The 25,814-nt window shown below is 46.3% G+C and overlaps 1 protein-coding gene across 8 annotated transcripts in view; it reads left to right on the forward strand.

The window, feature by feature from the left end:
- Nucleotides 1-25,814, forward strand: part of LOC100405928 (E3 ubiquitin-protein ligase RNF216) — a 157,052-nt gene that overhangs the window by 126,800 nt on the left and 4,438 nt on the right. For all 8 annotated transcript variants that reach the window (XM_078357873.1, XM_078357883.1, XM_078357898.1 and 5 more), the window contains one exon: nucleotides 6,334-6,556. In XM_078357873.1, the coding sequence (XP_078213999.1) occupies nucleotides 6,334-6,556 (223 nt within the window). The remainder of the gene's footprint in view (nucleotides 1-6,333; nucleotides 6,557-25,814) is intronic.

Here is a 25,814-nt window from a genome sequence, read left to right on the forward strand (position 1 = left end):
AGTGGCAGTGATGAGATCTTGGCTCACTGCAACCTTTGCCTCCAGCCTCAAGCAATTCTCATCTCAGTCTCCTGAGTAGCTGGGATTACAAGCATGCAATCACCATGCCTGGCTAATTTACAAAAATAACTTTTAAAAAAGTCACTAAACAATCACAAATCACACAAAAAGAAACCTGATTTCTAGACTCTTCTCATAGTATAATATTCAAAATATCCAGTTTTGAACAATAATTTACAAGGCAAACAGGAAAGTATGGCCCATTCATAGGGAAAAAAGTAGTTGATAGAAATCATCTCTGAGGACACATTGGGCATACTAGACAAATGCTTTCAATCAGTTGTCTTAAGTATGCTCAAAAAAGCCAAGGGAAACCATGGGCAAAGAACTAAAGGAAACCAGGAGCACAGTGTATGAACAAGTAGAGAGTATCGATAGAAATTAGGAAAAGAAGCCAACAGAAATACTCGACCCCAAAATTATAGTAACTGAGATGAAAAATTCACAAGAAGAATTCAGTAGCAGATTTGAGCAAGCAGAAGAATCAGAGATCTTGAAGATAAGGCTATTGAAATTATGCAGTTGGAGAAAGCAGAAGGAAAAAAGAATGAAGAAAAGTGAATAGAGCCTAAGTGACCTGTAGAACATCATCAGATACACCAATATTCATCTTAAGGGGAAGCCCAAAGGAGAGCAGAGAGGAAAATGAACAGAAAGAATATAGAACAAATAATGGCTGAAAACTTCCCAAATCTGATGAAGAACAAGAATCTATAAGTCCAAGAAGCTGAAGGAACTCCAAGTAGGATGAACTCAAAGAAGTCCACACCACGACACATCAGAGTCAAACTTCTGTTCAAAGCCAAAGACACATAGAAAATCTAGAAAGGAGAACAGCCCAATCAGAAAATAGGCCAACAGGCCAGGCGTAGTGGCTCACGCCTGTAATCCCAGCACTTTGAGAGGCTGAGCCGAGTGGATCACAAGATCAGGAGTTCGAGACCAGCCTGGGCAATATGGTAAAACCCTATCTCTACAAAAAATACAAAAATTAGCCAGGCACAGTGGCATGCACCTGTAATCCTGCTACTCAGGAAGCTGAGGCAGGAGAATAATTGAACCTGGGAGGCGGAGGTTACAGTCAGCCAAGATCATGCTGCTGTACTCCAGTTTAGGCGACAGTGTGAGACTCCATCTCCAAAAAAAAAAAGGGGGGGCCAGGCATGGTAGCTCACACCTGTAATCCCAGCACTTTGGGAGGCCAAGGCGGGCAGATCACAAGGTAAGAAGATGGAAACCAGCCTGACCAACATGATAAAACCCCATCTCTACTAAAAATACAAAAATTAGCTGGGCATGGTGGCAGTTGCTTATAATCCCAGCTACTCGGGAGGCTGAGACAGGAGAATCACTCAAACTGGGGAGGTAGAGGTTGCAGTGATCCAAGATCACACCACCACACTCTAGCCTGGGCAACGGACTGAGACTCTGTCTTAAAAAAAAAAAAAAAAAAAAGGAAAGAAAAGAGGCAAACAGCCAGGCACAATGCCTCAACAGTGCCTCACACATGTAATCCCAACACTTATGAGAGGCCAAGGTCAAACAGATAACTTAAGCCCAGGAGCTTAAGATCAGCCTAGACAACCTGGTGAAACCCAGTCTCTGCAAAAAATTTAAAAATTAGCTGGGCATGATGACGTGAGCCTATATTCCCAGCTACTCAGAAGGCTGAGATGGGAATTTACTTGAGCCCAGGAGGCAGAGGTTGCAGTGAGCTGGACGACATAGTGAGACTCTTTAAAAAAAAAAAAGGGGGGCAAACGTTGTAAATTGACATTTCTCCAACATGTACAAATAACCAACAAGCACATGAAAGCATGCTGAGCATCATTAGTCATTAGGGAAATGCAAATCAAAACTACAGTAAGATACCACTACTCACCTATTAGGATGGGTATAATCAAAACAATGGAAATAACAGGTGTTAACAGGAATATAGAAAAAATGACACCAGCATACATTGAGGTGGGAATATAAAATAGTACAGCCACCATAGTTAACAGTTTGGCTTTCCCCAATAAGTTAAACACAGAATTACTGTATGACCCAGCAGTTGCACTCTCAGGTACACACCCAACATAAGTGAAAACAGGTATTCATACAAAACTTGTGCAAGCATGTTCATTTTAGCACAATTCACAGTAACCAAAAAGTGAAAATAACCCAAACGTACATCAAGTGATTAATAAACAAATGTGATACTTTCATACAATTGAAATATTACCCAACCATGAAAAGGAATGAAGTACTGATACATGCTACAACACAGGTGAACCTGGAAAACAACATGCTAAGTGAAAGAAGCCAGGCACAAAAGGCGGATATATGATTTCCATTCCTATGAAATACCCAGAGGCATATGGGTATTTGCCCAGCTACAGAATGGCAATCTATAGAGCCAAAAAGCAGGTTGTGGCTGCAGGAGTGGGGAGGCATGTGGAATACCTGCTTCGTGGGTACAGGGTTTCCTTTTGGAGTTTTGAAAGTCTCCTGGAACTAGAGAGTATGTTGGTTGTATGACATTGTGAATACTCAATATATCCCTGAATTACATACATTAGAATGGTTTAGAAGGTCAATTTTATGTGCACTTTACCACAACGAAAGCATACATAAACACATGCATCCTCACACAAAGGGGAGGGGCTGAGATCTGAAGAGCATGGAACGTGCCACCATCTGAATACGGCTGGCTCCCAGAGAGGAGTTACCACACACTGGCTGGTGGTGAGCACAGATAACTACAGGAGTACAGGCTGTCGCCAGCTGTGTAGAGGAGGCCCTGAGCCTTCCTGTGTGAGCGCAAGGTCAACAGCCACAGTCACAGCTCAGGATTCTTTTCCTGTCCTTCCCCAGGAGCACATCCTGCAGGGCTGTGTTTCCTGCCTGGCTGAGAATCTAGTTGCCAAACCACCTTTCCTCTGAAGGAATCAACCATGATGTTTCCCTAGTTCCATTTTTCACTTTTATATTACTGGGTAGGTAGTTATCACATCCCATAATAGCACTTTATTCTGGCCCTATCCAGTACTGTTCTTACAAATGCAGAAGCAAAGGACTTGAATAGACATTTGTGCAAAATTGAATAGCTGTTTGAACATTTCAGCAATATTGAGTTGCAGGTATGTTTTATGTATTCCTCTGTCCATTTTCGGAGAGCCTTTTCTTCTCCCTCCATACCCATTATTATTTCATGTCACTGCCACACAGATTGGATGAGCAAGCAAATAAACCCTTTTTCCAAGCCTTTGCGAAAAGACCATATCCTTGATTCTTTACAGCCTCTTCTCTCTCACGTTGCAGACTGAGCAGCTTCCCAGGGAAAGTCAGCCAACCCCAGGCAACTAGAGTGCCACAGAATAAAGCCACACCTCAGTCTCAGGGGTGCTCTTACAGATTTTGTGCCATAGAAGATTGCAGTTGTGTTTGGGCACATAGCTTTTCCAGTTGAAAAGTTTTTCATCAGAACCTTGAGTCTGGCCAGGTGCAGTAGCTCACACTTGTAATCCCAACACTTTGGGAGGCTGAGGCAGGTGGATCACTTGAGGTCAGGAGTTCAAGACCAGCCTGTTCAACATGAAACCTCATTGCTACTAAAAATACAAAAATTAGCCAGGCGTGGTGGTGTGTTGGCACATGCCTGTGATCCCAGCTACTTGGGAGTCTGAAGCATGAGAATCGCTTGAACCTCTAGGAGGTGGAGGTTGCAGTGAGTCTCAAAAAAAGAAAAAGACCAAGTACAGTACAGTGGGTCATACCTATAATCCCAGCACTTTGGGAGGCCATGGCAGGTGGATCACAAGGTCAGGAGTTCAAGACCTGTCTGGCCAACATGGTGAAACCCTGTTTCTACTAAAAATATAAAAATTAGCTCGGTGTGGTGGTGCATGCCTATAATGCCTGCTACTCAGGAGACTGGTGGGAAAATCTCTTGAACCATGGAGGTGAAGGTTGCAGTGAGCTGAGATGGAGCCTCTGCACTCCGGGCTGAGCAACAGAGTGAGACTCTCTCAAAAAAAAAAAATATATATATATATATTAACCAGGCGTGGTGGAAAACATATATATATGTATAGAGAGAGAGAGAACCTAGAACCTTGAGTAGTGTCTTCATAGTTCCTGAGTAACTAAAATCATGAACATAAGTACTACTAAGGTGACATGTTTAGGTAACAGTACTAAATTCATTTTATCTAAATATCCTCTCCTTGACAATGTTTTTTGAGATGGAGTCTCACTCTGTTACCCAGGCTAGAGTGCAGTGACACGGTCTCGGCTCACTGCAGCTGCGGCTTAAATGTCCTGGGCTTAAGCAGTTCTCCTGCCTCAACCTCTCAAGTAGCTGGGATTACAAGTGTGCACCACCACACCCAGCTAATTTTTATATTTTTAATAGAGACAGGATTTTGCCATGTTGGTCAGGCTGGTCTCAAATTCCTCACCTCAAGTGATTCACATGCCTTGGCCTCCCAAAGTGCTAGGATTACAGGCATGAGCCACTGTACCCAGCCAGCCAATGTTTTCTATTTAATAAAACTTAAAACGCATTTGTTTTGTGACTTGAATTGGGTTTAAGTTCTTTTCAAGAGAATTTAGCAGGTAGACCTGCCTTCATTTTAGCCTACTCACAGATTAGACCTAACTAAACAGCAGATAGTTTTTAATGCATTTTTCTGTTTTTAAACATGTGATCTGGCTTCTAAGGAACATACTGCCACAGTGTTCTAAATATCAGTCATGAAAGACACTCACCTGCCCCACACTCACCTGAGTACTCTTACTTAGCAAGAGAACTGGGAGCAGTGAGAAGAAGGCTGCATGTTCCCAGACTTAGAAGAGTCTACAGATCAGAACTCGCTCTCAGAGTGTTACTGGCTTTAGGCTGGTGCAATTCTTCCAGTTCCCCACTCTTGAGTGCCTACTCACAGGAATGAGCAGTTGCTTAGAGCCATGGGGAGAGCCCTAGTTCCCAACAGCCCAGCTTTTGGGTCCTTTGTGCTCTACCCTGGTCTGGACTTGTTCCTCTCAAGACCATACTTGCTCATGCCAGGTGGGTACAGCAGCACAGCTCCTGCTGTTTGCCTTCAAAGCACTCAGCAGTAGAAGGCAGACACATAAACAATCACAGCCCGAGGTGGTAATTGGTATTTCATAGTTGTGAGCAGAGCACTACAGAAGTTCTGTCTTTTATGCACTAGTCACCTGCCCTTCATCTCACTCAGCTCAAATAGCTCTAAAAAGTGTTAGTCTCCCTTTAAGCTTCCTGTGAGCCAGGGCTGAGTCATGTATATGCCCATGCAGTAGACACAGGGAGTGTGGGATTCTGACACGGGAAGTGGCTTCTGCCAGCAAAGAAGAAGTCATAGACTGTTCCCACCCATGTCTACCCCACCTCAGCCAAGTATTCAAAAATCAGGTGTGTAACTGAGGTTTATTCTTACTGGCTCTCAGTTTCCCAGCTTTATATATGCATAACAGATAAATAAGGGCCAGCATGGTGGCTCACACTTGTAATCTCAACACCTTGGGAGGTCAAGGCAGGAGAATTGTTTTCACCCAGCAGTTCAAGATCAGCCTGGGCAATATAGCAAGACCCCATGTCTTTAAAAAAAAAAGTTGGTTTTTTTTTTGAGATGGAGTTTCGCTCTTGTTACCCAGGCTGCTGGAGTGCAATGGCGCAATCTCAGCTCACCACAACCTCCGCCTCCTGGGTTCAGGCAGTTCTCCTGCCTCAGCCTCCTGAGTAGCTGGGATTACAGGCTTGAGCCAGTTTTTTTTTTTTTAATTAATCAGGCATGGTGGCACGTACCTGTAATCCCATCTGTTCAGGAGACTAAGGTGGGAGATGCTTGAGCCCAGGAGTTTGAGGTTACAAGTGAGTGGTGATTGCACTGCTATACTCCAGACTGGGTGACATAACGAGACCTTATCCCAAAATATATGTGTGTATCACATGTAATTTAGGAAGACCTTGAGTTTTTTCTCTCCATTTATATATATATATATATATATAATTTTTTTTTTTTTTAATAGAGACGGGGTCTCACTATGTTGCCCAGACTGGTCTCAAACTCCTGAGCTCAAGTGATCTTACTGCTTTGGCCTCTCAAAGTTCTGAGATTACAGGCCTACACTACCATGTCCAGCCTTTTCTCTCCATTTTAAACCTACAGGGATTTCTATAACAAATAAAGGAGTCCTTTTCTAAATGCCAAGTACTAGGCACTATGTCAGGGTGCTTTATGTTTTGTCTGTCATGTTTTCTTATTTCAGTGAAGAAAAAATGACTGCTGCCCGCATTAGAAAATGCCACAAGTGTGGGACTGGCCTCATCAAATCTGAAGGCTGCAACCGCATGTCTTGCCGCTGTGGTGCCCAGATGTGCTACCTCTGTCGAGTTTCTATCAATGGATATGACCATTTCTGCCAGCACCCCCGCTCTCCAGGAGCCCCTTGCCAGGAGTGTTCAAGATGCTCTCTCTGGACTGACCCCACTGTAAGTAGAGATATGGCTGCCTGTTGCTTTATAAGGGAAAAATAGAAATACATTTTTATGACAAATATTTTCTATATATATAACAAAATTTGACTTAGGAGAAGAATATAGGAAATTACAAAGACTGATAACCGAATTTAAGAAAGGAATTATCAACTACTTCTTATGCTGCTCAAAGCAGCATACCCTAACAGTTTTATAGGCAAATTTCTTCTAATTCTTCAGGAAATAAAATTTTTCTATGCGCTCTGAAATATCCCAAAGTAAGGAAACTTACAAATTTATCTGTTCAAAGCCAGCATAATGCTGATTCCAAAGCCTGACAGAGATAGTCCTAACAAAGAAAACTGAGAGTCTCTTATAATATAGGTTTAAATTATCTAAGTAAAATATTAGCAAACAGCATGACCAAGTGAGTTTGTTCCAGAAATGCAATTATAGTTTAATGTTAACAACTCTATTAACATAATCATGATATTGTATCTATAGATGGTTTAAAGACATTTAAGAAATTAAATCAAATATTTGTTCTTGATTTAAGCTTTAAAAATACAATATTACAAAGGATATTTTAGACCCCGAATTTCAAGATAGTTGTTAGCATGCATTTAGTAGTAAATAAAGTCAAGTATAACACTGTCAATCAGCACTACTTTGTTCTGAAACTGCTAGTCAGTGTACTTAGCTAAGAGAATAAAATAAAAGATACAGTAGATACTGGAGACAGTCATAGCTATTTTTTATTGGGCACCTACCATGTGTCAGACACCGTTCTTAATACTTTATAAGTATTTTATATGTAAAGAAAGGCAAACTTAACTGGGCATGGTGGCTCACGCCTGTAATCTCAACACTTTGGGAGGCCAAGGTGGGTGGATCATCTAATGTCAGGAGTTCAAGACCAGCCAAGCCAACATGGCAGAACCCTGTCTCTACTAAAAGTACAAAAATTAGCCAGGCATGGTGGCGCACACCTGTAATCCTAGCTACTCGGGTGGCTGAGGTACGAGAATCACTTGAACCAGGGAGGCAGAGGTTGCAGTGAGCCAAGATGGTGCCACTACACTGCAACCTGGGCGACAGCGCAAGACTCTGTCTCAGAAGAAAAAAAAAAGTCCGATCATGGTGGCTCATGCCTGTAATCCCAGCACTTTGGGAAGCTGAGGCAGTTGGATCACCTGATGTGTCAGGAGTTCCAGACCAGCCTGGCCAACATAACAAAACCTAGTCTCTACTAAAAATACAAAAATTAGCCAGGCATAGTGGCATGGGCCTGTAATCCCAGCTACTAGGGAGACTGAGACAGGAAAATTGCTTGAACCTGGGAGGCAGAGGTTGCAGTGAGCTCAGATTGTGCTACTGCACTCCAACCTGAGCAACAGAACAAGACACTGTCTCAAAAAAAAAAAAAAAAAAAAATGAAAGGCAAACTTACCACTTTAAACCTAGAAAAAGATAAAATAATTTTGTTAAAAAGCTATTAGAAGCAATAGAAAGATGGCTAAATATAAAATAAGTATGTGGCTGGGCATGGTGGCTCACATCTATAATACTGGCACTTTAGGACGCTGAAGTGGGTGGACCACCTAAGGTCAGGAGTTCAAAACCAGCCTGGCCAGCATGGTGAAACCCCTTCTCTAGTAGAGTGCAAAAATTAACCAGGCATGTTGGCATGCACCCCTAATCCCTGCTACTCAGGCTGAGGCGGGAGAACCACTTGAGCCTGGGAAGCAGAGGTTGCAGTGAGCCGAGACACATGACTGTACTGCAGCCAGGGCGACGAAGCAAGACTCTGTCTCATAAAATAAGGATTAATTCTTAAAATTATTTTAAACTAAAAACAAGCACAATCAGTTCTGAGCTTATCTGTAAGAATAACGATGTCCTTTTTTGAGATGGAGTCTTGATTTGTCACCCAGGCCGGAGTCCAGTGGCATGATCTCGGCTCATTGCAACCTCCGCCTCCTGGGTTCAAATGATTCCCAGTTCTCCTGCCTTAACCTCCCGAGTAGCTAGGATTACAGGCGCCTGCCACCACACCCGGATACATTTTGTATTTTTAAGTAGAGACAGGGTTTCACCCTGTTGGCCAGGCTGATCTCAAACTCCTGACCTCAGGTGATCCACCCCCTCGGCCCCCCAAAGTGCTGGGATTATAGTCGTGTGTCACTGCACCTGGCCAGAATAATGATGACATAATGCGAGAAGACATCTCTACAAAAAGGTGATTACATGTGACAGTGAGCTCCCTGCTGACTTGGAGCAAGTGCACCAAGACCACTAGGAGGCAGGCCTGGTGACAGGTGGCATTTCTCAGCTTTCATTGGAAAGAGTGAAGGAGGACTGGGTAGTGGAGACACGTGCCTGTTCTCTAAGGGAACAGTCAGCATTACAGAGAGATCACCTCTATCCAAAGTCACCTAGAAGTTAATGCAATTCACATCTTAAATTCAGTAGGATTTTTTTAAACTGACTTATTTTGAAAATAAAACTACTTCTTACCACAAAGCCATCAATACACTAATCAAAACCATGTAGAGTAACACAATAATAGAAAGAAAAAAGAAAAGACTGGGCATGGTGTCTCAAGCCTATAATCCCAGGATTTTGGGAGGCCAACATGGGTGGATCACCTGAGGTCAGGAGTTCGAGACCAGCCTGACCAATATGGTGAAACCCTGTCTCTACTAAAAATTCAAAAACTAGCCAGGCGTGGTATTGCATGCCTGTAATCCCAGCCACTCGGGAGGCTGAGGCAGGAGAATTGCTTGAACCTGGGAGGCAAAGGTTGTAATGAACTGAGATCGTGGTGCTGTACTCTAACCTATGCGACAGTGTGAGACACTGTCTCAATTTAAAAAAAAAGGGGTCACACATGGTGGCTCAGGCCTGTAATCCCAGCACTTTGGGAGGTCAAGGAAGGCAGATAACTTGAGGTCAGGAGTTCAAGACCAGCCTGCTCAACACGGCGAAATCTTATCTCTGCTGAAAATACAAAAAATTAGCTGGGCTTGGTGCCAGGTGCCTGTATTCCCACCCACTCAGGAGGCTGAGGCAGAAGAATCGCTTGAACCTGGGAGGTGGAGGTTGCAGTGAGCCGAGATTACACCACTGCACTCCAGCCTGAATGAGAGAGCGAGACTCCATCTCAGAAAAATTAAAAAAACAGAAGTATATGTCTCCTCCATCTCTTAAGTACAGAGGCAAACAGCTCAGGAATGGGCTAGCAGCTCTTATCTGGGATCCAGTTGCTTTCAGCATTCTGCACTGCCACCCCTAGTGCATAGCCAAGGATCACATGCAGTCATTGTCTGCAATGGAGCTCTGGCTGATAAATCCACATTCCCAAGCAGCAGAGGAGCTGGAGTGGGGCTAAAGAGCCTGCCTACCTATCTCTTAAGGAATGTTAGGCTTCCAGAAGCTGCCAAAGGTCACTTCTGCTTCAGTCCTGTCAGCCAGAACTTAATGACCTGCCTCCTCAACTGCAAGCGAGACAGGAAAGAGTAGCCATCATAGGCCCAGCTAGGATGTCTGTGGAGGAAGGTGTTACACTCAGGAGTCTCCCTATGTTCTATTCACCTCAACTAAAATATGGACACAGGAAGTTTTTAAAAAAGGAAGTATAAGTAGGGAGGAAAGCTGCTTGCTGGACAGGTGCAGTGGCTCATCTCTATAATCCCATTGCTTTGGGAGGCCAAGGCAGGAGCATCACTTGGGTCCAGGAGTTTAGGAACAGCCTGAGCAACATAGTGAGACCTCCCTCTTTACAAAATATCAAAAATTAGCCAGATGTGGTGGTGCTCAACCATAGTCATGGCTACTCCGGAGGCTGAGGCAGGAGGATCATTTGAGCCTGGGAGGTCGATGCTGCAGTGAGCTATGTTCGTGCCACTGCACTGCAGCCTGGATGACAGAGCAAGACTCTGTCTCAAAAAAAAAAAAAAAAAAAAAGCTGCTTGCTTTTCTACCTGGCCAAAATCTGGTAGAGCTGGCTAATAGCTACCCCTAATAAACAAATAGAAATGAAAATAGCACCTAGCTGGTGGTAGGTAATTTTCAGATTCACTGGTATCTCCCACACTGTAATTGAGTATACTGGGCAGTTACGGTGTACAAATCAGAAGATTTAGTGTGTATCTTTGATCTGGGAGTTCCACTTAATTAGAAAAGGTTATCCTCAGGAGACAGTTGGACAAGTTCACCAAGTTCTATGTGCAACACTGTTCACTGAGTTATTTAAAGTAGTATAAATTTAGAAACCCCATGTAAATGTCCCAAAAAATAGGAGATATGTCAAATTTTATATATGCGTACATTAGAATAGTATCAAAAGTAGTTATATATATATATATATATATATATATATATATATGTCTATTCTTTAAAACATGTTCCTTTGAACATGGGAAGATTTTCACATTGAAAACAAACAGCAGGCCGGGCGCGGTGGCTCACGCCTTTAATCCCAGAACTTTGGGAGGCCGAGGCAGGTGGATCACGAGGTTAAGAGATTGAGACCATCCTGGTCAACAAGGTGAAACCCCGTCTCTACTAAAAATACAAAAATTAGCTGGGCATAGTGGTGCACACCTGTAGTCCCAGCTACTTGGGAGGCTGAGGCGGGAGAATTGCTTGAACCCAGAAGGCGGAGGTTGCAGTGAGCCGAGATCATGCCATTGCACTCCAGTCTGGGTAACAACAGTGAGACTCCCTCTCAAAAAAAGAAAACAAACAGCATGGATTGCTTGGGTCACAGACTCAAGTTACCACAGAGGCAAGTGGTAGCAAACATGATGTCTGGATGGAGCACACTCAGTCTAGGAGGCAGGAAGGCATGATGGGGACTGTGGCATAGGAGAGGGTATGGGGCCCAGCCAAGTGGCTGCTGCTCAGCCACTGTAGGTTGCTGCTGGGAGGGCCTCCCAGCTGCTCAGAAGGCTGAGGCACAAGAATCGTTTCAACCTGGGAGGCAGAGATTGTATTAAGCCAAGATTGTGCCACTGCACTGCAGCTGGGCAACAGAGCGAGACTTGATCTCAGAGAAAGAAAAAGAAACTCGTAATTGGACTGGACGCAGTGGCTCATACCTGTAATCCCAGCATTTTGGGAGCCCGAGGCAGGCAGCTCTCTTGAGCTCAGGAGTTCAAGACCAGCCTGGGAAACATGTCAAAACTCCATCTCTACAAAAAAATATAAAAGCTATTCAGGGGTGATGGTGCATACCTGTGGTCCTAGCTACTCCCAGGTCTGAAGTGGGAGGATTGCTTGAGCCCAGGAGGTTGGGGATGCAGTGAGCCCTGATTGCACCACTATACTCCAGCGTGGGTGACAGAGACAGACCTTGTCTCAGAAAAAAGAAAAGAAATGTGTAATCCTGAGAGCTAACTACTCATGGTTTTGAAAAGATGTGAGTCCTCTGTGGAAACCAGGTGTTCTCCATTTCAGGAATGTTCTATCACAGGACAGTCTCCTCACTGGGTGGGAAGCTGGGATAAGGGACCTTAAAAATCACTCAGATTACAAAGCTTGTGACCCAATGAAATCCTTAGCCAGCCTGCCCTCCTGTCACTAAGATATGTGGAAAAAGGGAGGCTTTTTGTATATAGAAAGCCAAACCCGAGTTATTCTTTTGGTGGGTGATCAGGAGGTGTGGTCCACAGTGGGAAGGGCTCACCAGGCAGGCCGTGCCCCTTTGTGACAGACATTCCCAGGCTTAGCCCCTCTGCTGACTCACCTCCTCAGCCCCTCAGCAGCTAGCACAGTGGGAGGCAGCCATCTCTAGGAACTTCATGAATCCTGAAAAAATAGAAGATTCTTTTTTTTTCAGCTGGAGCTCTGAAGAGCTCCATAGGCAGTATTTCATCTCTAGAGACAAAGGGCAGAGTGGGAGTTAGCATGAGGGCGGGTGTTAACGGTCTGGCCTATTCTCAGAGCTGTTTTTCTTTCTTCTCCTTGTTCTGTGTCATCTGCTGCCTCCTCCCTCAGCTCCCTGTGCATGGGATTGATAGTGGGGGTTTCTCATGTGCTGTTTCCTTGTTTGGGTGCCATATCGTGCACTGCCTTATTTTCTTATTGGATCATCATCTTCTAACCTGAGAAAGGTTCTAGATTTGCTCAAAATAAACTTTGAAAGGAAGGTCAGGCAAATACAGATCCTTCCAGTTTCCTCTGGTAGCCACAGCCAGAGATTCTGTTCCATTTGCCCCATTCCCATCAAAACAGGGATCATCCCTATTTCCTTGATTCTCACCAGGAGACCCATTGAATTCCAACCCAGCATCTGTTGGGGCTTCTGAGAACACAAAGCCATTCAGAAGTTCAGTGAAACAAAGCATGCACTGTCACAGGAGCCTGTCCTCTGGCTTAATTAACCAGCGGGGCCAGGAAGAATCTCTTATTTGTCAGCGAGGGAGTTGTCCCATCATGGTTTTGAAGGGAGGTTGAGTTTTCATCCTTAATGACTGGGGATTGCTTGGGAAACATTAAGAGCTCAAGTGGTGAATAGCAACTTTCTTTCTCTGTTAGTTATCAAAAATAGGCCAAAAGCATTCGACTAAGAGTCTTATAAAGAAGATGTCTTTAGGAAGCAAAAAAAAAAAACAGAAGCAAACAGTCACAGCAAACCAGGTTTCTGGATTAGGGAGCAGAGTGCAAAGCCAGCTCTCAACACATAAATGAACAGACATTACTTTGCAGCAGGGGAGGAGTGATCCTGGGACTTCACTGAATGTGAATGTACTGACTGGTTCTTCCTTGACCACAAGAGTCGTAGCTGACGGGCGTAGCGAGTTGAGAGGAACAGGCACCTGGCAGTCTGGATTCTAGAGTATGGCAAAACCCAAAACAGCATGTTCTCTATACAAAACAAAGTCTGTGTTTGTCTTGGGTTTTGGCTGTGAGAAACTACAGAGAATTGTTTTCTATAATATCTTTGTCTTTTGACTGTAAGAGTTTGAAACCTGTCCAGTTCAAATAAAACCCTAGGGCTTTTACAGCCAGTTTACAGTTTGCTACAGTTATCGCCTAGCCATTTGGTTAAGAGACACTAATTTTTCCAAACCAGCAGTGAACTGAGCTTAACATTTATAGATGTTAATACATTTAATTCTGTAGCAGTGCTTGAAGGCAAATGTATCATCCTAGTTTTACAGATCAAGGAACTTCCTTTAAGACTGTGGCCAGTAAATGGTAGCCTGGGTTTCTGCCCGGGGTCATTTGTCCTTGGCCTGTTGCCAGGCCTGCCTTCTCCCCTCAGTGGCTCCTGTACCACCAGGCCAACACAGCATCTCCGTGGTGGGTCAGGCATGAGACCCTGGCTTAAGTGGCCAGGGAAATGACATGATGTTGCTGGAATTAGGGAGAAAGGATATGAAAGAGAGGATTAATGGGAAAAGGCAGAAACCTGGTAAGGAAAGGTATTCTAGACTTTAGGTTGGAAACTGAATTTTGGCTTCAGAATTTTATCCTTGACTTTCAAAATTTACTTTCTACAAAACAATAAAGTGGGCCCCAGGTTGTCCCATCACCCAGCTTCCGCAGCTGGCCTTGGCTTGTTATTTCTTATCACTGTCATAAATATCATGGTTTCTCTGTTTAAAAAAAAAAAAGTGAGTGAAGCAAGTGGGTGGGTGTGATCATTGAACTGTCATCAAAACTGACCTCGGTTTCTTCATCTTCCTCTTACAGTCACACAGCCAATGCCATGTCGGCATGGTATGCAGGCTGTGAGGTTTGATCTTTTTACTGTGTGGGGCTAGGGGGCACTGCTTTCCTATTTGGCAGATGAGGGAGATGATGTTTAGGTCACTAGCCCAGGATCCTCAGGTTGGTAAAACCAAGATGTGAGCCCAGGTCTTCTGACCAATGTCTGGCTCCTGCCAGAAATACATAATTGATAGGTGCCCATAGGGTCCCTGAGCCCAGCGAATCAGGTAGGCCTTACAGAGAGATGGGGACCTCACTGGACTCCTTCCCCATGGATGAACGAAGCTGCAAATAGTAGGAAGGAGGCCTGGCAGTTTCGCCATCCCAACAGTGTCCCCGATAGGGTTTTATTTCCCTATCACTGAGGGCTTTCCCAAGGAGGGCAGCACAGTCCAGTACACACGGCGTTGGTGCTTGTTGCATCATCATCAGCAGATTCCAGCAGGCCCCGGGTGAGCACTTAACCCTGATGGGACTCAAAACATAGCCCCATTCCACCCCCACCTCCAGGTCTTTGTTGGGAGGTGCTCCAGACAGTGGTATTTGGGTGCTGGGCCTCTCTGACCTGAGGAGGTGGCTGCAGAAACCAGGGCTGACTGTGAGCCCATGAAGTCTCTGCTCCTTCTGGGCACACTGTCCTGCCTCCCTGCCCTTCCCAACCACAGCTGTGCAGCATGTGCTGCTCCAAGCCCTGCTGCTTCCTCCCCCAACTTCCTGTTGCTGGGGACAGCAAGGGGTGGGGGGCCAAGAGCCGTTGCTCAGGCAATCTGCGGCTGATCTGGGAATAATTTGAAACTAAATCTTCAGCTCTTTGGAAGCCTTTCGTGAAATCATTGCAGGTTTATTGACAACAGCTGTGGCCACACATGACTTGGATCCCAGCCCCTCGCAGAATCTCAGAGGGGAAGCAACTGTCAACTTGCAATTCCCAGTCACCTAGATAAGGGGAGGAAAAGTGCAATGAAGAAGAGAAGCCACCCATTCTTCCCCCATAGTCACAGGAGGCTGGCCGGCAGGCACGTGGACAGCCAACCCTGGTGACCAGAGTGTTGAAAAAACAGGCTCAAAAGGACCATACAGGCTTTAGCAAGAAGAGCTTTTTTGGGAACTGTCAGCCTGTGGCTGGTGATTACTGTTTGTATCTGATTTGTGGAAACAAATCTAATCTTTTCGTGTTTGTGTGTGTGTGTGTGTGTGTGTGTGTGTGTGTGAGAGAGAGAGAGAGAGAGAGAGAGAGAGTTGCCTAGGCTAGAGTGCAGTGGCGCAATCTTGGCTTATCACAACCACCGCCTTCCAGGTTTCAAGGGATTCTCCTGCCTCAGCCTCCTGAGCAGCTGGAATTATAGGCATGCGCCACCATGCCCAGCTAATTTTTTTGTATTTTTAGTAGAGATGGGGTTTCTCCATGTTGGTCAGGCTGGTCTTGAACTCTCGACGTCAGGTGATCTGGCCGCCTCGGCCTCCAAAAGTGCTGGGATAACAAGTGAGCCACTGCGCCTGGCCTCTTTCCCCCTTTTCAATCACTCATAGTTTTTCTTTCTACAATATCTTTGTAGATATTTTTTTCTCCTGTCTAGACCCTGCTGCTTGGACAGAGCTGTGGGGCTTTGTTGTTGAGAGACAAGCTAAGAGAGGAATTTTTGTGTGTTTTGTTTCTCTCTTAATTAAAACCTCTCTGATAAATTCTATCTCACTTCCTGCCTTCAGCTGCAACAAGTTTCTGGAGAGGCTGGGTCCTAACCATCCACCATCCCCTCCCCCCCCCCCCCCCCCCCCCGCCCCCAGATTCTTGCTGCATCTTCCTCCCCTCCCCACCCACTCCACCTGCATGCAGCAGGCAGCAAGCCAGAGTCTTCTGTGTAGGGCTCAGTGCTTTCTGTGTCCTGCTGAGCTCAAAGGAATTCAAGGAAAGGAAACAAGCCACCTCCCTGTTAAGACGCAGTCTGCTGGGGGTTTTTTTTGTTTTTGTTTTTGTTTTTTTTGATGGAGTCTTGCTCTGTTGCGCAGGCTGGAGTATAGTGGCATGATCTCAGCTCACTGCAACCTGCACCTCCCAGGTTCTAGTGATTCTCCTGCCTCAGCCTCTAGAGTCACTGGGATTACAGGTGCCCGCCACCACACTCGGCTAATTTTCATATTTTAGTAGAGTCGGGTTTCATGTTGGTCAGGCTGGTCTCAAACTCCTGACCTCCAATGATTCACCTGTCTAGGCCTCCCAAAGTGCTGGGATTACAGGGATGAGCCACCGCACCCACCCTTATTTCTTTTTTTAAAGTGCTATTCCAGTTCCACTGGGTGGGTGAGACTCCATTTCACTCTCTGCTTTGACCCTTTGTTCTTGACACTGACTGCATTTGAGGGGTGCTGCCCACTGTGGGGCCGTTCACGTTCTTCCTCATGTTGCTCATTGGATTCCACTGTGGTCTGTTGGCACATGTGGGCAGCGATGGGACGCTGGAGGGCTTCTTTTTTTCTTGATTTTTGATTTTTTGAGACAGAATTTTGTTCTTGTCGCCCAGGCTGGAATTCAGTGGTGTGATTGCGGCTCTCTGCAACCTCCACCTCCCAGGTTTAAGTGATTCTGCTGCCTCAGCCTCCCAAGTAGCTGAAATTAGCAGGCATCCACCACCACACTTGGTTAATTTTTGTGTTTTTAGTACAAACAGGGTTTTGCCATGTTGGCCAGACTGATCTCAAACTTCTGAACTCAGGTGATTAGAGGGCTCATTTCTACCTTAGCCTGACACATCATTATACTTGAACTTTTGAACCCCTGCTGATCCAGGGGCTCTCACCTCAGGCTGGCCTTGCTTATCAGAAAGGAGCTGTGCAAGGAAATTCATTTGAAAGTTTTCACTGGGATTAGGAGTGGCCAGAAGGAGGACAGACAGGGAACTCATCCAGGCCTGCTGGGTCCTTAAGCCCTGTGCCAGAAGCCAAGGATGAGATGCAGAGACCCAGCAGCACTTGGGGCCATCCATGCACCATGGCCTGTCATGGGATCCATGGCAGCAAGTACAGATGTAGCCAACAGCCCCTGCTGGCCCCCACTGGCCAGGGCAAATGGCATGAATAGGAGCTCAGAACAGGTTCAGGTGAGCCTAGCAACCCAGCCTGAGCCCTGCAGAGTCCAGAACTGCCCGCCATCCTTGGAACCTACAAGTCCAGACCTCCTGCCCTGGCCCCAGCAAACTGTTCACCTTGGTGGTTCAGCCACTCTCTGCATCTTCTGAGCCTCAGTGTCATCTTATGAAATCCTTGCCAGCCTCCCGTGGAGAGAGGGTGTCAACTGAGCAGTCTGTACAAGGCAGCAGGACCTCTCGGGGCAGAGTGTGGCCTTCTAGAATGGAATCTCAGTGGGCTTGACAGTGAAATGTGGATATAAAGGCAGCCAATGGGAAGTATATCAGAATGTTCCCAGGATTGATCTCTGGTGATGAATTATGGGTGATTTTAGCTGTGTTTTGTTCAACTTTTCTCAAGATTGTTTTAATCGGTATGTATATTATTAGGAAAAGAAATAATGGCATTGTTTAAATGTTTATGGGAACCAAATCCCTGAGTTTTTTTGTGGCAAGAAGGCAGAAAGAGAAAATTTCATGGGACCCCCATGGGATTCAAGTAACTTGTTAGCATCAGGAGAAAACATGCCAGGCAAGGAAATCTTGAAGTCTGTTTCCATCTTTGAAATGGACCAAAACCAGTGAGCTGAGAACGGCACCCGGTCAGAGGCCACTGAAGACCAGTGACACAGGGAGGCACTACAGCTGATTGCCTCAGTGCTGGGCCCTGTGTGCAGCTTACATTTCTGGCTCAAGAGTTGAGGTGTATGGCCTTTCCCAAGCTCCCCACTCCTGCTCTGGACAAGAGGAATCTACTGGCTTTCATCCCAAAGGCCAAGTGCCAGGGATCAGAGACTGATAAGTGGGCTGTTTCAGGGGATGGTACATGCACTTCTGGGTGAGCTGAGCCTGAGAAAGAAAGGATTATTCCCTAAAAGTTTCCAAAACACATAGCCTCTTGCTCTGCTTTTGGCTATTCATTTCCTTGAGTAGAAGTGTTTTATTTTGTTTTTCCCCTATATATCTTGTAAGGGGAGAAAGGAGGTTTCAGAATTCTGCCCTTCTCCAAAGGAGCCCTCTTGTGTTTCTGCTCTCTTTCTAGAATAAAGCACACCTTAAAACAGTTGCCTCTGACACAGCGCTCCCAGCCCAGCAGCAGTGTTCTCAGGACCCCAGTTCAGGTTTGCCAGAAGCTCTGATTCAGAAACTGGGGGTTTATGTGGTTAACAGCTCAGGCTTTGAGACTAGACTGCCTGGGTCAGAATCTCACTATGCCAGGGTTTCCTCATCGGCAATGTGGCAATAAGATTATAGCTCCTGACTCAGGGAGCTATGGTGAAATTGAGGTCCATGTGAGGTGTGTAGATGGGCTGGTGAAGAGTAAGCTCTCAGTACATGTTAACTACTATTGCTATTGTCATTGTGTTTGGCACTTTATAAGAGTGATCACACCAGGTACAGTGGTTCACACCTGTAATCCCTGCACTTTGGGAGGGGGAGGTGGGAGGTGAGGCCAGGACTTTGAAACCAGCCTAGGAAACACAGAACCTCCCCTCCCTCACTGTCTCTACAAGAAAAATTAAAAATTAGCTGGACATAGTGGCACACAGCTGTTGTCCCAGCTACACAGAAGGTTGAGGCGAGAGGATCACTTGAGCCCTGGAGCCCTGGAGCTGCAGTGAGCTGTAATCATGCCACTGCACTCCACCCTTGGCTGAGTAAGACCCTGTCTCGAGAAGAAAAAAATTAGGAGGTGATTTGCTTCTCACCCTAATAAACCTGTTTTGGAAAGCAGTGGGTTCTGGGTTAGGTAGTGGGGGTAGAGCTGCATGCACCCATGAGAGGTCTGGAGCACCAGAGTTTTAATTCTTTCTGTGACGCCAGCAGTCCCTCTGAAGAAGCCAGCACTGCTTTAAAATGAGCTTACCCTGCCATCTAGGCAACTCTGCCACCAGGGTTTCCTGTTTTGTGACTCAGCCCCATGGAGGGCAAGGACAGTTGTCTGTGATCCAGCTCAGCCCCTGACCCCTCATCATCCTCTTTCCTTCTATTGTTCCCCTCTCCCAGCAGCCTAGGTGTGTCCTAGATTTGCAGCATGGCTTTTTTCCAAGTGTCCTCTTCACAGGATGGTGTTGCTCGGGTGCGTGGAATGTTTCCCGAGAGACAGGACTCCAGAAAGGACTCAATATCCCATCTGTCACTTAGCCCAAACCCAGGATGTATCTGATGAGGGCCGAGGCCTCATGTTTAACCTCAAAATCAATCTGAAATCTGCCCTCCCTCTTTTTAATTGTGGTGAAGCATAAAATAAAATTTGCCCTTTTTGGCCGGGCGCGGTACCTCACGCCTGTAATCCCAGCACTTTGGGAAGCCAAGGCAGGTGCATCATGAGGTCAAGAGATCGAGATCATCCTGGTCAACATGGTAAAACCCCATCTCTACTAAAAATACAAAAAATTAGCCAGGCAGGGTGGCACATGCCTGTAGTCCCAGCTACTCAGGAGGCTGAGGCAGGAGAATTGCTTGAACTGGGAGGCAGAGGTTGGGGTGAGTCAAGATCATGCCACTACACTCCAGCCTGGGCAACAAGAGCAAAACTCCATCTCAAAAAAAAGGGGGGCGCAAATTTTTTTATTTTTATTTTTGAGACGGAGTGTTGCTCTTGTTACCCAGGCTGGAATACAATGGCGCGATCTCGGCTCACCGCAACCTCCACCTCCCAGGTTCAGACAATTCTGCCTCAGTCTCCTGAGTAGCTGGGACTACAGGCATGTGCCACCCTGCCTGGCTATTTTTACATTTTTAGTAGAGATGGGGTTTCTCAATGTTGGTCTTGAACTCCCATACTCAGGTGATCCACCCACCTTGGCCTCCCAAAGCACTGGAATTATAGGTGTGAGCCATCGCACCTGGTCAGAATTTGCCATTTTTAGGTTTATAATTCTGTCTTTTTTTTTTTTTTGGAGACAGGATTCCTCTGTTGCCTAGGCTGGAATGCAGTGGTACAGTCATAGCTCACTGCAGCCTCAACCTCCTGGGCTCAAGTGATCCTCCCACCCCTGCCTCCCAGATAGCTGGGATTATAAGCACATGCCACCACACCTAGCTAATTTTTAAAATTTTTGTAGAGCTGGGTTCTCACTCTGTTGCCCTTGCTGGTCTCAAAATCCTGGCCTCAAGTGTTCCTGCTGCCTTGGCCTCCCAAAGCACTGGGATTGTCTTCACTGTGTTTATATTGGTTTTTTGTTTTTGTTTTGAGACAGCGTCACACTCTGTTGCTCACTGCAACCTCCACCTGCAGCTTCAAGCAGTTCTCCTGCCTCAGCTTCCTGAGTAGCTGGGATTACAGGCACTCACCACCACACCTGGCTACCTTTTTGTATTTTTAGTAGAGATGGGGTTTCGCTGTGTTAGCCACACTGATCTCGTAACTCCTGGCCTCCCACCTCAACCTCCCAAAGTGCTGGGATTACAGGCATGAGCCACTGCACCTGGCCTGTCTTCACTCTTGACTTGAGGAATTTCAAATGCTTCAGAGAAACTGCTTATGGAAGTAACTTCCACCCCATATTAAGAAAAAAATCTTCTGGCTGGGTATAATAGCTTATGCCTGTAATCCCAGCATTTTGGGGAGACCAAGGTTGGGCAGATTGCTTGAGACCAGGAGTTCAAGACTAGCCTGAGCAACATGGTGGAACCCCATCTCTACAGAAAAACACAGAATTAGCCGGATGTGGTGGTGGGCTCCTGTAGTCTGAGCTACCAAGAGGCTAAGGCAGGAGGATCACATGAGCCCAGGAGGTGGAGGCTGCAGTGAGTTATAATGGCACCACTGCATTCTAGCCTGAACAACAGAGCAAGACACTGTCTCAAAAAAAAGGGAAAGAAAGCTTCCCCTTAGAGTCTAACATACTAGCTAAAATCATAATTTTTTCTTTCTAAAAAAAAAAAAAAAGTGAATTTTTTTTGTTTGTTTTTCCACCTTGAATTTTTATTAAAGTTACTAAGCAGTGTCCTGTGACTCCAGCCAGTTGGAGACAATTGACATCTGAAACATCTAACCTGTGCTGTAGGTATAACTGAGAGTTGGCTCATGATTTATGTTAAAATCTCAGGTCATCATAGCTGAGTGCCACCATTTTGGGTGAAATGCAAACCAGACTGTCTTTAGACCCAAGGGCTTGACTCTGAAGACAGGGCTTGAAAGGACAAACGGTCTTGATTCCACTTGCCAATCAGGAGAGTGATCAGAGCAGAGGGAGGGATCGGAAGAAAAGCTACTGGGTGGCTGTCTTTGGAGGGTAAGGATGAAACGCTTTCATTTCCTTGGGACTCTGAGGCTCCCTCTTTCTCTCCAGGAAGAACCCTGAATGGCAGTCTGGGAAGGTTTGTTTCTGCACTGTCCTCCAGACCCAGCTGATCTATATCAGAAACCTGGGCTCACGCTCCTGTGCAGGTACCTCAGACCCTCCTGAGGTAGTTCTGAAATAGGATTTATTCAGGAGCGCTCAGATGTATCACAGGAAGCTTAGTGATAAAAATCTGGCAATGGCCTGCATGCTCTCAGCCTCAGCAGTGCCACAGGGGGCCAGGGCTCTTTGCCCCAAAAGAAGAGCCTCTCTTTTCCCTCATGTTTTGTTTATCCTGACAGAAATGTCAGGGGTGAGTCTGAGGAAAAGAGGGGGTTAGCGGTTAGTCTTTAATGCTGTGAAATTACCCCTTCTACCCACATGGAATTCAAGAGAGGGGTGCCAGCTAGAATGGTGCTCATAGCACAGATGTGAGGCCCTCATGAGGAGGGCCTGGGCTGCCACACTCCTCACTGTGTCTGCAGTGTCCAGCATGATCCTGACTGGTGTGGGTGCTCTGTATAGGGTAGGGACGCCTTCAGGATATCTTTTCTGTGGATTTCCTCCAGGAGGACCATTGAGTGGCCCAGTATGTGCATTTGTCCCAGTTCACTGCCAGCTAGCCATAACATTGAACAAGGTACTTTCTCAGGGACCTCACTTTCTGTGATACATAGGTTGGAATAAATTCTTCCTCAGGTACTTCCTTGTGCCATTGAAGGCCTTAAGGGTCCCTCTGGGTCTGATGGCGTAATTGCATCGAGGGAATGTGACAGAGTCAGGGTGAGGCGGAGTGGTAGTGATGCACTCCTGTTGGTTGTGATTAATAACAGACCAGAGTCAGGACCCCTAAAAGAAACACTGTGGGTGTTTCCCAGTGTGTACCACTTCTTCATGAAACTTCTCAACTTTAAAACTCTATACTGGCCGGGCGCCTTGGCTCACGCCTGTAATCCCAGCACTTTGGGAGGCTGAGGTGGGTGCATCACGAAGTCAAGAGATCAAGACCATCTTGGCCAACATGGTGAAATCCCGTCTTACTAAAAACACAAAAAAATTAGCTGGGCATGGTGGCACGCGCCTGTAATCCCAGCTTCTCAGGAGGCTGAGGCAGGAGAGTTGCTTGAACCCAGGAGGCAGAGGTTGCAGTGAGCCAAGGTGGTGCCACTGCACTCCAGCCTGGCAGCTGACGACAGAGTGAGACTCTTGTCTCAAAAAAAAAAAAATCTCTATACCTGCCATTTTTCACAGTTTTCCTGTCTCCTAATAATAAATGTTTACTTTGGGCTATGTCCCTTACATACTTGATATCATTCAGTCCTTAACAAAGCAGCCCATTTATGGATGAGCTGCCTAGATGCAGAGATACTCACTCAGGAACCTGCCAAGCTCACTTAGAGGTGTAGGCCCACAGCTCTTTTTCTTTTTTTTTTATTTGGACGCAGGTTCTTACTCTGTGGCCCAGGTTAGAGTGCAGTGGCACAGTCGCTCCCAAATAGCCAGGACTACAGGCTCACACCATCATGCCTGGCTAATTTTTGTGTTTTTTATAGAGACGGGATCTTACTTTGTTGCCCAGGCTGGTCTCAAACTCCTGGGCTCAAGTCATCCACCCACCAGTTTTCTGGATCACTTCCCTTAATTTGTTGGGGGTTTTGTTGTTTGTTTGTTTGTTTTGAGACGGTGTTTCACTCTTGTCCAGGCTGGAGTGCAATGGCAGGATATCAGCTTACCACAACCTCTGCCTCCCAAGTACCTGGGATTACAGGCATGTGCCACCACGCCCAGCTAATTTTTTGTGTTTTTAGTAGAGATGGGTCTCAAACTCCCAACCTCAAGTAATCCACCCACCTCAGCCTCCCAAAGTACCAGGATTACAGGCATCAGCCACCTTCACCCAGCCTTGTTTTTTTTTTTTTTCTTTTTTTCAATCTTTTTTCCTAGGCCTGCCACTGGCTCCAAAATGAAGAGGCTTGCCAACTCCCAGTCTAGACAGTTGATAGAATCTGTCTTGATAGTCACATGGAGGCCTTCAAACTGCCCACCATACCCTCTTGAGTTTCTGGAGCCATTCGTGTTGACTCCCTTAGTGATTATGTCAAGGGTAGTAAGTTTTCCCATGTGGAGTGTTCACAAAGAGGCTAGATGACCGCATCTTGGGGTTTTTATAGAGAATTCTTATGTGTTACCCAAGAGAGAGATGTAGCTCCCTCAGGATTCCTCCCAGATACAGGATTCTATGGTGTGCTTGGGCATTTTGCAACTCTTGAAATTCACGATGGGAACTTGACCTTTGTCTCCTCTCCTCTCCCCATGCCTTGCTCAGAACGCCTGTCTGGGGGAGGCTGCTTCTGCCAAAAACAGAATTGAGTATCTTATCTGATAAGAATGTCCAAGTGTCAGAGTTGGAAATAAGCTTATGAGACCTTTTAGTTCAAACTCATCACTTGGCATCTAAGGCCTGGAGAATGTAGGAGAATTGAATGGTGTCTGTTGCTGACAGAGCCAGTCTCCGGGGACTCTATTCTAAGAATCTTTCACCTACCAAACCAAGGGAATGTGTTAACTAATTACTTACTCATTCCATCTGCCTTTCTGTTTCATTGTTGCTCTGAAGTTTAATCATTAAACTTAGAACAGTGTCGAGCACAGAGTAGGCATTCACATTTAGTGAAGGAAATTTCTGACTCCAAAATCCTTGAGGTTCACAAACAATCGTGGGGGAAAACCACTCATTTCTGTCTTGTCTGTGACATTAATAACCTAGTAAGTAAACCTGCAAACTCCGTTGCTAGGCCCTCGATGGGGCTGCCCGTCTTCTGCCGGGCAAAGGATTGTGTTCCTTCCAGGTGCTGCTCTGGGTGTCATCAGATCAGCATAAAAAATCTGAAGTTATCATTAATGTTCCATCCCAAAGCAAAGAAATTGGCCAGATGGTTAGGCTCTGAAGCTGTGTCTGGAAAAATAAATGTGCTTTCATTAGACTGCTTGCGTTCTTGGGACTTGCTAATTCCCTCATGAGATCAAGGACCACCATCCCTTCCCATCCTTCTCCTCAGCTCGGCTGCCTTCAACTCCTGGAGGACCCCAGGGAACAGAGCCCCTCCTATACTTGGCTCTCTCTTTCCCATGGGCTGAGCCAGCAGTTGGTGTGATGTGTTTGGAGTTTGCCACAGTGTTCCCACTCTGTTGCTTGTGAGCCTCAGTCCTCTCAGGGCTACACCTTAGACCCACAGCCCTGCAGCCAGCCAGGAAAGATGGGCACCCACTGGTGGGTTTTTTCAATCCACTGAGTCTTCTTTCAGTTCCACGAAGGAGCTTATGAGACCTTTTAGTCCAAACCCATCAGTGCTTTGTGGGTCACTGAGGAGGGGGTTAATGCCAGTGCCACTTAAGAAGCAGGCATTGCGGCTGGTCTGTCCTGGGACAGCAGCCTGGTCCTCCCACCATGGTGTCTGCTGGCAGGTGGGGGCGTGGGAGCTGCACGTGACACAAACCCAGCCTCTGGAGCTTGCCCAGGGTAGCCCCTGAGTTGCCCAGTACAGCTCCCACATCTGCCTGCACTCACAGTGCTTCTTCAGTTCCTGTGTGAGGCTAGGGATAACCCAAGTGAGAATTGTGTTTTGTCATTTTAGGCCTACCAAGCATGGGGCTTGGGAGAAGAGATGGCAAGGTTGGAGGGAGACCATCCTCACTGCCGCGCCTTCCTCCTATCCTCAAGGCCTGGCCCAGGAATCAGGGCCAGCGTTGGGGCTCGGCAGGGCCCTACTGGACATCTGTCCACCTCAGTTGAGGATATTGGCAAGACTTCTCCAGGCTCTGCAGACAAGTTGCCTTGCCCAGTGCTTGTGGACTTGGGATCTGAAACTTTTTGGGCTCTGGCCTCTCAGACCCAGCCCTCTCCAAACCCTTCTCCACCTAGTACATGGGGACCCTCCACCCTTCACCCCACCAGGCAGCTGCCTGCCATGCTCAGACCCCTCTGCCCAGCCTTGTGGATGGCTTCCTTATGGAACACCATCAGGCTGATGAAGGAAGGAGGCACTCAGGGAAATGGGAAGAAATGGTGTACAGCTCAGGCTCCACTGGCCAACAACAGGCTTTTTCCATGGCCACCAGCAGCAGGCGGTCTCCCCTCTGTCC

Source organism: Callithrix jacchus, chromosome 2 (genome assembly GCF_049354715.1).
Source record: "Callithrix jacchus isolate 240 chromosome 2, calJac240_pri, whole genome shotgun sequence".
NCBI classification, from domain to species: domain Eukaryota; kingdom Metazoa; phylum Chordata; class Mammalia; order Primates; family Cebidae; genus Callithrix; species Callithrix jacchus.